A 15,419-nucleotide genomic window follows, 5' to 3' on the forward strand; every position below is an offset into this window, starting at 1 on the left:
TGTAAACAAGAGAACTACAGGTGAAATGCACTCACGCCGTAACAGGACTCACGCCGTAACAGGACTCACGCCGTAACAGGACTCACGCCGTAACAGGACTCACGCCGTAACAGGACTCACGCCGTAACAGGATGAACACATTTAGACAAAAGCACCACGAACACCTGGGAGGAATGCAAAAAAAAAAAAAAAGAAAAAGGTGGGTGGGTGTCAGCATGTAATAAAACAGAAGACATTCAGGCGGTGGTAAAATAAAATCCTGTTCTAGTCTGTCTGTAAGGCATCTCTATTCTGGGCTCCACTTCAGAAGAGGTCTGTATTGTTAACATGAAGGGCAGTGGGATGAACTGAGATGTGGGGGGGAGATCCTCTGGGAGATGGGGCACAGATCAGACCAGTGTGGGAGTTGTCCTGGCTGAACCGCACTGATCTAGGACCAGATTCCCCTACCACACAGTCCTACACTCAAGCATTAGGAGAATGGAAACTATGGCCTTAGAGGAAAGTTGTACCTATGCCGATCAGAACTGGTGAAAGGATTGTGGTATGATGAGAGTTGTACCATCTACCTGTGTAAAGTGTGTAAAGTGAAAGATGCCTATAACAAAATGCACATTTTTATTTGACCACTATTTTAGCAGTGGTTCAGAAAAACAAAGCATACAATGTTGAACATGGTCAATTTAGTTTCCCTAACACTTTAGAGACTGAATCAGCTGATTGGTTTGGTGAACAATAATATACAAGGCCATATTCAGTACGAAAACGTTCTCGAAAGATGCAGATAGATTCCACAAGTAGAGCCGACGCGACTCCTTATTCTGCATGTCAGAGATGCATGTTTCTTTCTGAACGTTCCAAAACAATGAGTCCTGTTGAACATGCCCCAGGTGAACAAGCACCAATTGCAAACAAATTAAATAATTTTGCAGATTAAAATTAAATGTAAACAATTGTTCAAGTTCAAATAAGATGATTCATTTATCAACTTAAAAAAAGATCTACATACTTGATTTGGTTTAAACTGGCACTGTGGTTCTTTTGGGGCACAGGTCTTAGAAAAACTATTTCTCCCAGAAACTATATTGCATTGAAATGAAGAAGAAATGATTTGAACCATTACCTTCTAAACACTGGACAGTATCGTGACAGGTGACACGCAGAAGGAATAAAGCCATGTATACTTCACTGCAGTTGCTGAGAGTCACAGGAAGTCTTTGGTTCCAACATTTGAAGAGGTAGCTGGACTGAAGTCCAACAGTGGTGAATAATACATATAACCTCGTCTCTGTCCACAAGAAAGGTAACCTAAAATGACTTTTGTTGATAGAGTTGTGTGTGTGTGTGTGTGTGTGTGTGTGTGTGAAAACGAGCTTGTGTAAATGCACAGTGTGATACAACAAATAAAAGTGCATCCAATACCGTACAGACAAACCAGCAGAAGAAAGTGACCAGAGATGTCAAAGCTTCTCCGGGGCATAAAATGGCATTTAACTACTGTACAACATGTCTCCCTATTTAGAAATACAAAATCTGTCCCACATTCTCCAGCTACAGCGCTCACTTAGACTACGTATGGGTCCTCCAGCTACAGCGCTCACTTAGACTACGTATGGGTCCTCCAGCTACAGCGCTCACTTAGACTACGTATGGGTCCATGTTACAAATTCTAGAAAGATGCTTAATGTAACAACCAGGCCCATTCCAATCACAAAATGTAACCTTAATTGCCTCAGTTAATCAGCATCCTGGTGCTAAACAAGGACGACACTTTAAAAGCAAAATAAAACTAAAATAATTGCCTATAGTCAAATAACTATGGCTGACGAGATATACTTTTGCACTTAATATATGCTATAAGCGGAAATAGTGTGTACTTAAAATTGTAATGTAACAGCCATTCTGTTAAGTGGGCTATACTACTAATAAATAACCAGGTATCAAACATTGAGCACCAGTGACATTAGTCTTTGCGCTTTTATGAAGTCCAGAACATTTCTATACAAATGCAGAGCACGTAAGAAAATGAGATTAGAAAATTATAAAATTGTGAACCAAAAAAAGAAAATGAATAAAAGTCACAGGCACAGTGCATTACCCTGGTTACATCTCTCAGTAATAAACTGGAAACACACAAGTACCAGTGTTATAGTACAAGTGCCCTTTCAAAAGGCCCCGCCCCCACTGTCCAAACAAAGGGCAGTTTTTTTACAGAGAGGCCAGTGGCCAACCCACATACTCCAGCCATAACAGTCATTAAACAGCGTATTACAAAAACAATTACATTTATTACAGAAATAAAATTAACTGACTTGTAAATGATACAACAGCATCATATTACTGCTTGAGATGGTGAACAGTGATGTTTTTGACTGACTGTTCGACAACCAAACTACTCTGCGTAATCTCTTGCCCTTCCACTCTCGTTCCCATTCCCTGAATTTATCAGAAAGCACACCAATAAAAAAACAAACCAAAACAGAGTCAGTGGTCAGTCCTCTCTCTCCCCCTCTTGGAGTGGGTGGGAGGGATCCATCGGGGGTCTGGGTCTCGTTTCCGGGGGTGAGTGTGTGTGTGGTGGTTGAAGGCTGTAGCACTGTAGCGATTATAGTCTCTCTGACTGGGGTCCCTCGGTGGTCTGTTGACTCCATCTCCTGGGTATGGCGCGGTGATTGGTGAACGGTGTTGCTCTCTGTCCCTCTCCCTGACAGCCCATCTCTGGTTTTGGTACTCAGTTGGGTGACGCTGTTCTGGGCTGTTGCATCCTCGTGGATCCCTCTCAGCTCGTGGGTCTCTTCTGATCTCGGCTTGTGGGAGCCTGATTCTTTCAGCTCGCGGATTCCAGTCTGGTCTATGCTGGAGTGTCTGGACTACCAGACGGGGGTCTCTGGGCCTGTCAGCGTCCTGGGGAGGGGATGCCGACCAGGGCTGCTGGGGGGAGTCCCTGCCCTGGGCGAACAGGGCTGGCTCAGAAGAGCGGCGTAGCTGGAAGGGAGCAGGCCTGGGGGGATCGGCGATGGGACAGGGGGCAGCAGAGGGAGGGCCTGGTTCTCTGAGGGGGTAAGACGAGCTCCTGGTCAGCTCCTTTTTGAAGATCTTCCTGGCATCCGTCTTGAAGGTCATCTCATTCGTTGATATAATGACGTCTCGTGTCGCAGCATCCTTGATGAGCGCACCCCAGTCTTGGTTTTCCTAGGACAGACACACAATCAACACGAGGCTGGAAAAGGAAATGCAACCAGACACAGGCCTCCATACAGATACAGGAGGTGGAGCCAATTACCTGGAGTGTCCGTAGATGGCCCAGAATGAACAGGCTAAACTTGGCCCGGGTGATGGTCACATTCAACCTCTGGCGATTCCCCAGGAATCTGGGGGGGGGGGTCCACCATAGATCAGAAACTATACCCATACCCCAGGTAAGCACAGTACTTGTAGTATGAATACTACTTTACGTAAAGCGCTACATAAATCCAATTTGTTATATCATTACCAAGTACACGGCCTGGTCACATGACCTTACCAGGAAAGCTTGTACACTCACCCAATGCCGCCCTGCTCGTGGCTCGCCCTGACGCAGGAGACAATGACACAGTCCATCTCTCGGCCCTGGAAGCCTTCCACAGTGTCAACGTCCACCCTGGAATACAATTTTTATTTTGGTCTTTCTAGAGTCCCTTCACACTGCTAGCGGGGAACAGCTACAGCAGAAAGGAAGCCATTTCTTGGTCTTTCTAGAGTCCCTTCACACTGCTAGCAGGGAACAACTACAGCAGAAAGGAAGCCATTTATTTTGGTCTTTCTAGAGTCCCTTCACACTGCTAGCAGGGAACAACTACAGCAGAAAGGAAGCCATTTCTTTTGGTCTTTCTAGAGTCCCTTCACACTGCTAGCAGGGAACAACTACAGCAGAAAGGAAGCCATTTCTTTTGGTCTTTCTAGAGTCCCTTCACACTGCTAGCAGGGAACAACTACAGCAGAAAGGAAGCCATTTCTTTTGGTCTTTCTAGAGTCCCTTCACACTGCTAGCAGGGAACAACTACAGCAGAAAGGAAGCCATTTCTTTTGGTCTTTCTAGAGTCCCTTCACACTGCTAGCAGGGAACAACTACAGCAGAAAGGAAGCCATTTATTTTGGCTCTAATGATTCTGCAAGCAAGACTACTGAAATGGATTCCTTTTCTGGCAAATGGTTTCTTTTTACACCAGCAGTGCGAACGGACCCTGGCAATCTACTAACCCCAATGAGAATGCGCATTTATGGTGCAGCACCTGACTCACGTGAGGTTCTTGTTGACCACCTTGGCCATCTCGCGGTTGATGCGGTCCTTCTGGGCATTGTACGGCGTGATGACCCCCACCTTGACCTGCTGCTTCTCAGCCATCAGCCTCAGCAGGCACACTACCAGCTGCACCTCTTTCAGGTTGCTGAACGACCTGGTGACCAGCCAGACGGCAATCAAACAGTCATTCAACATGTATTCAGTCACAAGCACTTTTTCGCAATGTCATTAAAGGGATTGTTCAGCAAGAGGTTGGGAATTGGACCAAAAATGGTTAACAATTGTTGGCCGTGGCTAGTTTAACAAAATCAAAGTGTGGATCGCAGCCACTCCCTGTCCCTAGACCAGGGGTATTCAACTCTTACCCTACGAGGTCCGGAGCCTGCTGGTTTTCTGTTCTACCTGAGAATGAATTGCACCCACCTGGTACGGCAGGTCTAAATAGGTCTCTGATTACAGGGGAATAATGAAAACAAGCAGTGGAACTGGCTTCAAGGTCCAGAGTTGAGTTTGAAGGTCCTAGATCAAATGTGTCAAACTTATTCCATGGAGGGCCGAGTGTCTGGGTTTTCACTCCTCCTTTGTACTTGATTAATTAAGGTCACCAATTAGTTAAGGAACTCCACACACCTGGTCGTCTAGGGCTTAATTGAAAGGAAAAACCAAACACACTGCCCTCCATGGAATGATTATGTGCCCTAGAATGTTGGAGATAAGAAACCAAATGTCTAAATCATGCAAAGTCACTGAACTATCCCTTTAACATGAAGCCTACAGTAGAATTCATTAAATGGGAGAAGTCATAGGAACTTGATCCAGAGCATTTCTTACGCTCCCTCCTTGACCTCCTGACCGTCGGTCACGTCAAACACACGGTAGGGCAGGAGAGGCCATCCAAAGTTCCCCCTCCTCTCTGCAGTCTCACTGAAGACAGGAACACAGACACAAATGATAGCCTAGTGGTTAAAGCGTTGGGTCAGTAACCGAAAGGTTACAGACAAAGTAAAACTCTGTCCTTCTGTCACCGAACAAGGCAGTTAACCTACTGTTCCCCGGTAGGCCATCATTGTAAATAAGAACTTGTTCTTAACTGACTTGCCTAGTTAAATCAAGGATAAATAAAAAAATGTTTCACATGCAATGTTAAACGCTTAAAAAGGAGAATTCCCGCAATTCACACCCTCATTTCTTGTTGTGCAGTATCAGGGCACGCAAAGGACATTAAAAGATCAAAGACCCAAATACATCCTTATAGAAACTGACATGCTCTCAGTATTGTGATGTACAGCACCAGTCAAAAGTTGACACCTACTCATGCCAGAGTTTACATTTAAAAAAACGATTTTCTACAATATAGAATAATAGTGAAGACTATGAAATAACACATATGGAATGCAGTGACAAAAAAAAAAAAGTGTTAAACAAAATATGAAGCCACCCTTTGCCTTGACAGCTTTGCACACTTGGAATTCTCTCAACCAGCTTCATGAGGTAATCACCTAGAATTTAAATTAACAGGTGTGCCTTATGAATTTGTAGAATTTCTTTCTTTATTGCGTTTGAGCCAGTCAATTGTGCTGTGACAAGGTAAAGGTGGTATACAGAACTCTGAAAGGTTTCTTCTAGTGCAGTCGCAAAAACCATCAAGTGCTATGATGAAACCAGCTCATGAGGACCGCTACAGGAAAGAATCTAAGTAAAATACATTTGGATTTGTTTAACGCTTTTTTTGGTTACTATATGATTCCATGTGTTATTTCATAGATTTGATGTCTTAACTATTAAAACCTCTTGAGGATAGGGAGACGCTAGCGTCTCAACTGGCCAATTGCCAGGGGAAATGCAGAGCGCCAGATTCAAATAAAATGATATAAAAATCAAACTTTCATTAAATCACACATGTAAGATACTCAATTAAAACTACACTCGTTGTGAATCCAGCCAACATGTCAGATTTTAAAAATGCTTTTCGGCGAAAGCATAAGAAGCTATTATCTGATAGCATGCACCCATCTGCACCAGTAGTAAACAAAAGGGCTAGCGTAGCAGGCGCTACACAAAACGCTGAAATAAAATATAAAATATGCATTACCTTTGACGAGCTTCTTTTGTTGGCACTCCAATGTGTCCCATAAACATCACAATTGGTCCTTTTATACGATTAATTCCGTCCATATATATCGAAAATGGCCATTTATAAAGCCCGCTTGATCCATAAAAAAACAGCTTAGAAAAACACAACGTCACTACAAAATATTTCAAAAGTTGCCTATAAACTTTGCCAAAATATTTCAAACTACTTTTGTAATACAACGGTAGGTATTTTTAAACGTTAATAATCGATCAAATTGTAGACGGGGTAATCTGTATTCAATGCATGAACGAAAATAAAAAAACTCATCACGTCTTGTGCAACTCACAAAAGGGTCCCCCGTTTTGAGTTGGCCTACTTCCTGCTAAGACAAAGAAATAACCTCAGCCATATTCCAAACACTGGCGACATCGTGTGGAAGATGTAGGAACTGAAAGTATATTTCTATTAAATTTCCAATGGCAAAGACAATATAGGGAAGAGAGATGAAAAAAAGAAATGAAAAAAAAAAAATTCTGAACAGTTAGTCCTCGGAGTTTTGCCTGCTACATAAGTTCTGTTATACTCACAGACATGATTCAAACCGTTTTAGAAACTTCAGTGTTTTCTATCCAAATCTATGAATAATATGCATATCTTATATTCTTGGCATGAGTAGCAGGAAGTTGAAATTGGGCACACTATTTATCCAAAAGTGAAAATTCTGCCCCCTAGCTTTAAGAGGTTTAAGCTACAACGTAGAACAAAATACAAATAAAGGAAAGCCCTTGAAATTAGGTGTCTGAACTTTTGACTTGTACTGTTGGTCATTCTGAACTTTCTCCGCAACATAATCAATGTTCCCTCTAAGCCGCGCTCAGTCGTACAATATCCCCGACATTGCTGCGCAGCTCCCTGGGACTGCTGCGCATTAGAAATATCAGCCCACGGAAAGCAGCACGAGATTGAACTTCGACGTAACTCTAGAGTTCTCCCTGTTAACACGATCAACGTTTCCCTTTAATGTGGCAATTGTGATAAAATCAACACAATATCAAATCAAATATTTTTTGTCACCTCAGTGAAATGCTTATTTACAAGCCCTTCAACAACGCAGCAATACACCCCCCCCCCCAAAAAAAAGTTAAGAGCAGCAGTAAAATAACAATAGCGAGGCTATATACAGAGGGGTCCAGGTTAGTCGAGGTAATATGTACACTACTGTTCATAAGTTGAGGTCGCTTAGAAATGTTCTTGTTTTTCAAAGGAAAGCACATTTGGGGCGGCAGGGTAGCCTAGTGGTTAGAGCGTTGGACTAGTAACCGAAAGGTTGCAAGTTCGAATCCCCGAGCTGACAAGGTACAAATCTGTCGTTCTGCCCCTGAACAGGCAGTTAACCCACTGTTCCTAGGCAGTCAATGAAAATAAGAATTTGTTCTTAACTGACTTGCCTAGTAAAATAAAGGTAAAATTACAAATTTGCTTCCATTAAAATATAAAATTGATCAGAAATACAGTGTAGACATTGTTAATGTTGTAAATGACTATAGTATCTGAAAACGGCTGGTTTTTATTGGAAAATCTACATAAGTGTACAGAGGCCCATTATCAGCAACCATCACTCCTGTGTTCCAATGGCACATCGTGTTAGCTAATCCAAGTTGATCATTTTAAAAAGGCCAATTGATCTTTAGAAAACCCTTTTGCAATTATGTGAGCACAGCTGAAAACTGCTGTGCTGATATTAAAGAAGCAATAAAACTGGCCTTCTTTAGACTTGTTGAATATCTGGAGCATCGATTGCAGGCTCAAAATGGCCAGAAACAAATTAACTTTCTTCTGAAACTCATCAGTCTTGTTCTGAGAAATGAAGGCTATGCCATGTGAAAAATTGCCAATAAACTGAGGATCTCGTACAACGCTGTGTACTACTCCCTTCACAGAACAGCACAAACTGGATCGAACCAGAATAGAAAGAGTGGGAGGCCCCGTGCACAACTGAGCAAGAGGACAAGTACATTAGTCTCTAGTTTGAGAAACAGACACCTCAACTGGCAGCTTTATTAATAGTACCCGCAAAACACCAGTCTCAACGTCAACAGTGAAGAGGCGACTCCGGGATGCTGGCCTAATTTTATGTTATTTTAAATGGACAAAATGTGCTTTCTTTCAAAAACAAGGACATTTCTAAGTGACCCCCAACTTAACGGTAGTGTACATGTAGTTAGAGTTATTAGACTGACTATGCATAGATAAGAGAGTAGCAGCAGCTTAAAAGGGCAATGCAAATATTCTGGGTAGTCATTTGATTAGATGTTCAGGAGTCTTATGGCTTGGTGGTAGAAGCTGTTAAGAAGCCTCGGACTTGGCACTCCGGCACTGCTTGCCATGCGGAAGCAGAGATAAGTCTATGACTGGGGTGGCTGGAGTATGACAATTTTTAGGGCCTTCCTCTGACACTGCCTGGTATAGAAGTCCTGGACGGCAGGAAGCTTGGCCCCGGTGATGTACTGCGCCATTCGCGCCACCCTATTTAGTGCCTTGCGGTCGGAGGCCGAGCAGCAGCCATACCAGGTGGCGATGCACCTGTTGAACCTTTTGGAGGATCAGAGGACCCATGCCAAATCTTTTCAGTCTCCTGATGGGGAATAGGTTGTGTCATATCCTGTTCACGACTGTCTTGGTGTGTTTGGACCATGTTAGTTTGTGACGTGGACGCGGCCAACTTGATGATAGTGTGCGAGTCATTCCCTGGCCGTGCAGTCATGAGTGAACCGGGAGTACAGGAGGGGGCTGAGCACACATCCCTGGGGGGGCCCGTGTTGAGGATCAGCGTGGCGGATGTGATTGTTACCTACCCTTACCACATGGGGGCAGCCCGTCAGGAAGCCCAGGATCCAGTTGCAGAGGAAGGTGTTTAGTCCAGGGTCCTTAGCTTGTTGATGAGCTTTGAAGGGACTATGGTGTTGAACGCTGAGCTGTTGTCAATGAACAGCATTCTCACGTAGGTGTTCCTTTTGCCCAGGTGTGAAAGGGCAGTGAGGAGTGCAATAGAGATTGCATCATCTGTGGGTCTGTTGGGGCGGTATGCAAATTGGAGTGGGTCTAGGGTTTCTGGGATAATGGTGTTGTGAGCCATGACCAGCCTTTCAAAGCACTTCATGGCTACAGACGTGAGTGCTACAGGTCGGTGGTCATTTAGGCAGGTTACCTTAGCGTTCTTGGGCACAGGGACTATGGTGGTCTGCTTGATACATGTTGGTATTACAGACTCGGACAGGGAGAGTTTGAAAATATCAGTGAAAACACTTGCCAGTTGGTCAGAGTATGCTAGGAGTACACGTCCTGGTAATCTGTCTGGCCCTGCGGCCTTGTGAATGTTGACCTGTTTAAAGGTTTCACTCATGTAGGCTGCGGAGAACGTGATCACACAGTCGTGCGGAACAGCTCATGCTCACATGCATGTTTCAGTGTTTCTTGCCTCGAAGTGAGCATAGAAGTTAGTTAGCTCGTCTGGTAGGCTCGGGTCACTGGGCAGCTCACAGCTGTGCTGCCCTTTGTAATCTAATAGTTTGCAAGCCCTGCCACATCCGACGAGCGTTGGAGACGGTGTAGTACGATTCATTCTGTGACAAGAGATGAAAAGAATCTGCCCACTACATCAAGCAATGGGGACAACACAGGGCATTCACGGGAACTCATGGAACCATGGACACCTGCAGAAACTGGACAACGGGGGGAAGCAGAGGAGATACCTATCATAGACATCTGGTAGAATCAACCAGCTGGTATGATTGAGTAGAATCAGCCAACAGTAACACGGAAGCAGCAATGTGAGAGTCAGTAGTGCATGACCTTAAATGGTAATAATAGGAAGCTTCCGTTTAACACACAGGCCTAAGATTACGTAGGTCTACAGCACCAGTGGGAACTTCCCCTTTAAAAAGATATATAAAGAGAACAGAGATCATAAGACAGCATGATCCTCGTTAACATGTGAGACAGACTTCATATGGAGGATCATCACAGGTAAATTTACTATTGCACTATACTCTGTTAGAATAGAACAATAGAGAATTGGATTACTTTGCCTAAGTACTTATTGGATCACTATCTGAATATACTTGGTTGAATTTGGTGACCCCGAGACTGAGTCTACGAAAAACAGAGGTCTAAACACCTCTTGAATACAGACGAAGTGGCGGTCACTCAGTGAGACATCAGGTACAGATGTGATTGGCAATACAAGGAAACAGCAAAATACCAGTTACAATATATTGAGTCCATACACAGAGTTGTAAGTGTATTAAGATACTGGAATTCGGAATCTAGCGTCATAGCTGCGAGAATACCGATTACGGGAAAGTGACCAAGGGGCTGAGCATTTAAGGTAATTGAACTATTTTTGCTACTTAGTCAATACTGTTAGAAGTGTTAAACACATTTAAAGTTTTGCAATATTATCTGGCATAGCTTAAAGCATTGAGGATTGATTGAGCATTATTGTTGTATTGAGAAACTGTATAACCATTGAATTGTAATGATGTGTATAAGACAAAAAACAGAGTGACTTAATAAAAGCATGAAACTTTGACAACTAGGCCAGATTAACGATCTGGAGAGCAAACGCCTTTGACACTCTCACTGAACAGAAAGTGACCCTGGTTATAGGTTAAAGTGATTGCACTAAAGAATATTTCATTGTGTGGACAATAATATATTTTTAAGAAAGTCAAAACATATACCAATACTAGTTTCCGAGTGACTACTAGCTGACGAGCATAACTACTAGGAGTTGTTATTAGGTATTGATATATACATAGGTAAAGATAACTTGAGGGTAAGGAAATATAGGAGGAATCCATAACGCTTAAGAATATTTAAATAGGAGTATATCTATCCAAGGCCTCATACTAGACCGGAAAATAAGTGAGTGACAACGTGAAAGAAGGAACAAACCCAACTCACGCGAAGGGCCATTACGAATACATAGGAAGGTTGGTAGGGCTGCACGGCAAGGCCCTTGTTACACTGAAGTAACTAAAGTCCCAAAGTACTCTGCCCAGCCAGAGGACGGGGTAGAGGCTTTTGCTGCAGGCATTGGGCAAAAGTCAGCACCGTGACAGTTCCTAGTCCTGTTTTGACGCTTTGCCTGTTTGATGGTTCGGAGGGGGGAATAGGGGGATTTTTTATAAGCTTCCGGGTTAGAGTCCCGCTCCTTGAAAGCGGCAGCTCCACTATTTAGCTCAGTGTGGATGTTGCCTGTAATCCATGGCTTCTGGTTGGGGTATATACATAATATTAGCCACTTTCAAAGCAACATACTGAAACAAAAAATAACTATGCAGGAGATTTTGTTGTAGGCCGAATTCAGTGTAGGATTCTATTGCAATTCTAACTCAGCCGGTACTCACAGACCTGAGCGGCATAACCAAATCAGAGCTGCGATAGGCCACTATGCAAAAAGACCATTGTCATATATGGATCTGTGCCATTTATGTTGAACTGGACGGTGTTTACAGCATGAGCAGTCGTGAGGAGATTTTGTTTTGAGATCAAAGCCAGAGCTGCATGTAGCCATGTGTGCAAATTTTTTTCATATCCTTTGCTAGTTAGTGAGTTACTATCCCAGTTATAGATAATTTGTAGGCAGCAATAGGGGAGTGATTGCTTCCTCCAAGAGCTATTTGAAAAGCAAGTCAAGTAAAGAACATTTTTGTCTTGAAGGGGCAGTGTTGTGTTTTGAGACAGGCTTGAATAAGTTAAGTAGCCAATAGGCAGAGGGTAGCATAATTTGTCTGATTCTCTGTAATAAGGCTATTGGAATAATAATGCATTTATTTTGTTAAGTGGTTTCTTGCATCAAACAACATTTTCAGTCACCTTGTCTGAAGGACAAGTGGATAAACAGGTTAACGTCAACTGAAAAGTGGTGATACATATGTATTCACCAATTTAGCTAAGAAGCCCCTAAATAAGATCTGCCACAACCAATAACCTTAAGTCACATAATTAGTTAAATAAAGTCCACCTGTGTGCAATCTACGTGTCACATGATCTCAGTATATATACACACGTTCTGAAAGGCCCCAGAGTCTGCAACACCAAGCAAGCGGCACTATGAAGACCAAGGAACTCTCCAAACAGGTCAGGGACAAAGATGTGGACAAGTACAGATCAGGGATAGGTTCTTAATTTTTTTTTTTTTGCAAACTGAACATCCTACGGAGCACCATTAAAAAGGGAAAGAATATGGCGCCACAAACCTGCCAAGCGAGGGCCGCCCACCAAAACTCACAGACCAGGGAAGGAGGGCATTAATCAGAGGCAACAAAGAGACCAAAGATAACCCTGAAGGAGCTGCAAAGCCCCACAGTGGAGACTGGAGGATCTGTCCATAGGACCACTTTAAGCCGTACACTCCACAGAGCTGTGATTTACAGAAGAGTGTAAAAAAAAACATTTGGTGTTAGCCAAAAGGCATGTGGGGAAACTCCCCAAACATATGGAAGAATGTACTCTGGTCAGATGAGACTAAAATTGAGCTTTTTGGCTATTAAGGAAAACGCTATGTCTGGTGCAAACCCAACACCTCTCATTACCCAAGAACAGCATCTGTGATTTTATTTGAATGCTTTTCTTGTTTTTGTGAAAATGTTGCATGCTGAATGCTAGGCTAAATGCTATGCTAGGCTATCAATACTCTTACACAAATGCTTGTTTAGCTATGGTTCAAAAGCATATTTTGAAAATCTGAGATGACAGTGTTGTTAACAAAAGGCTAAGCTTGAGAGCAAATATATTTATTTAATTTCATTTGCGATTTTCATGAATAGTTAACGTTGCGTTATGGTAATGAGCTTGAGGCTGTATTCACGATCCCGGATCCGGGATGGCTAGAATCAAGAGGTTAACCTCTTCCCTCTACTCGGGACGCTTGCGTCCCAACTAGAGCTCTGGAAATGCAAATGTGCTACGCTAAATGCTAATAGTATTAGTTAAAACTCAAAAGTTCATTAAAATACACATGCAGGGTATCGAATTAAAGCTACACTCGTTGTGAATCCAGGCAACAAGTCAGATTTTTAAAATGCTTTTCGGCGACAGCATGAGAAGCTATTATCTGATAGCATGCACCAATACACTACAACACAAAAGCACAGCAGGGGACGTAAACAAAATAATTAGCATTTCGGCGTTACACAAACCGCACAATAAAATAGAAAACAGTCATTACCTTTCACCATCTTCTTTGTTGGCACTCCTAGATGTCCCATAAACACTATTGGGTCTTTATTTCGATTAAATCGGGCCATATAAAGCCAAGATATCGTTATATGTAGACTGTGTGATAAACGAAAAAAACAGCGATTTCACAACGTAACGTCATTTTTTTAAATTCAAAAAGTAGACGATAAACTTTCACAAAACACTTCGAAATACGTTTGTAATGCTACTTTAGGTATTAGTAAACGTTAATAAGCGATAAAAATCATCAGGAGGCGATGTAAAAATCATTCGCTGTCGTCTTGGAAAAAATTTCACGAGAGAGCTCTTCCAGAATGATCTGGGCGGAGACTGGAGGTAAGTGGTTCCCCTGTTTCGGTTCAACCAAGAATCAAAGATGATTCAATTCACAAGACTCTAGACAACATGGGGATGCTGTGGGAGTTGAATGCTCGGTCTTATCTAATTCGGCTCACTGTGAACAATTGCTGGAAGTGGCGCAAGGATATTTATTTCCATTTTCTGTGATCAGGTTTTCCTGCGCTTTCCGATATATTCTGTTATAGCCACAGTCGTGATTTAACCAGTTTTAAAAACGTCCGAGTGTTTCCTATCCACACATTCTAACCATATGAACGTACTATATTCCTGGCATGAGTAGCAGGGCGCTGAAATGTTGCGCGATTTTTAACAAAAATGTTCAAAAAAGTAGAGGGTAGGAGCAACAGGTTAAAGGAGCTGGAGCAGTTTTGCCTTGAAGAATGGACAAAAATCCCAGTGGCTAGATGTGCCAAGCGTACAGAGACATACCCCAAGAGACTTGCAGCTGTAATTGCTGCAAAAGGTGGCTCTACAAAGTGTTGATTAGTTATGCACGCTCAAGTTCTGTTTTTTTTGTCTTATTTCTACCAAAGTGGTAGGCATGTTGAGTAAATCAAATGATACAAAAAAAATCTAATTTAATTCCAGGTAGTAAGGCAACAAAATAGAAAAATTGCCAAGGGGGTGAATACTTTCACAAGCCACTATATGTGTACAACATTAAAGACCTACATCACTATACCGTATGTCAGTTTCAAAAATGTATTTTGCATGCCCTGATACTGCACAATGACTAAGTGAATTGCGGCTGGGGTAGGTTTCTCAAAAGCGAGACAAAACTAGAAATAAAATAAAGAAAGTGTTTGGAAACCTCCATAGCATTAACATTAAAAAAAAAAAATCTTCAAAAATAGGAACAGTCGCCATTAATAATGCAGCACTGTGCACACCACTACACTCAAACAAATTGTGTTCAATGTTAGGTGCATTAAGTTGTAATTAAATATTTGCTCACAATCTCTCCAGCTTTAGGAACATGAAAACCATAACTAGACAATTCATTCCTACTGAATCAAGTCCATGTGTCTTGAAGGCGTGGGCAGGCAGGGAACCTACCTGTCAGTTTTAAGGGCCTTGCAGTAGATGTGCTTGGAGGGGAACTCGCAGATTTCGGGGTGCATGCGGTACTGGCAGCTAAGGAAGACTACAGGGCTGGGCTTCTTGTTCTCCTTACAGTAGCGATCCAGGTTCTTCACCAGCCGAGCCATCAGGGACTGGCCGTACTTCAACTCCTTCGCTTTCTGACAGAAGAAAAATCACACATTTAAATGCAACACTTAATCTACCTAACTCTAAACCTTTTAATGTACAGTACCAGTCAAAAGTTGACACACCTACTCATTGGAGGATTTCTTTATTTTTACTATTTTCTACATTGTAGAATAATAGTGAAGACATCAAAACTATGAAATAACACATATGGAATCATGCAGTAACCAAAAGTTTTCAATCAAAATA

The 15,419-nt window shown here is 42.5% G+C and overlaps 1 protein-coding gene across 1 annotated transcript in view; it reads right to left on the bottom strand.

Moving 5' to 3' along the window:
• Positions 1-601: 601 nt before the first annotated feature.
• setx (senataxin) overlaps positions 602-15,419 on the bottom strand; it is a 65,856-nt gene continuing 51,038 nt past the window's right edge. The window contains 6 exon segments of the mRNA XM_029648404.2: positions 602-3,192; positions 3,284-3,371; positions 3,545-3,640; positions 4,281-4,436; positions 5,114-5,206; positions 15,018-15,202. Coding sequence (XP_029504264.2) covers positions 2,485-3,192; positions 3,284-3,371; positions 3,545-3,640; positions 4,281-4,436; positions 5,114-5,206; positions 15,018-15,202 — 1,326 coding nt within the window. The 3' untranslated portion in view covers positions 602-2,484.

Source organism: Oncorhynchus nerka, linkage group LG4 (genome assembly GCF_034236695.1).
Source record: "Oncorhynchus nerka isolate Pitt River linkage group LG4, Oner_Uvic_2.0, whole genome shotgun sequence".
In the NCBI taxonomy this organism is placed as follows: Eukaryota; Metazoa; Chordata; class Actinopteri; order Salmoniformes; family Salmonidae; genus Oncorhynchus; species Oncorhynchus nerka.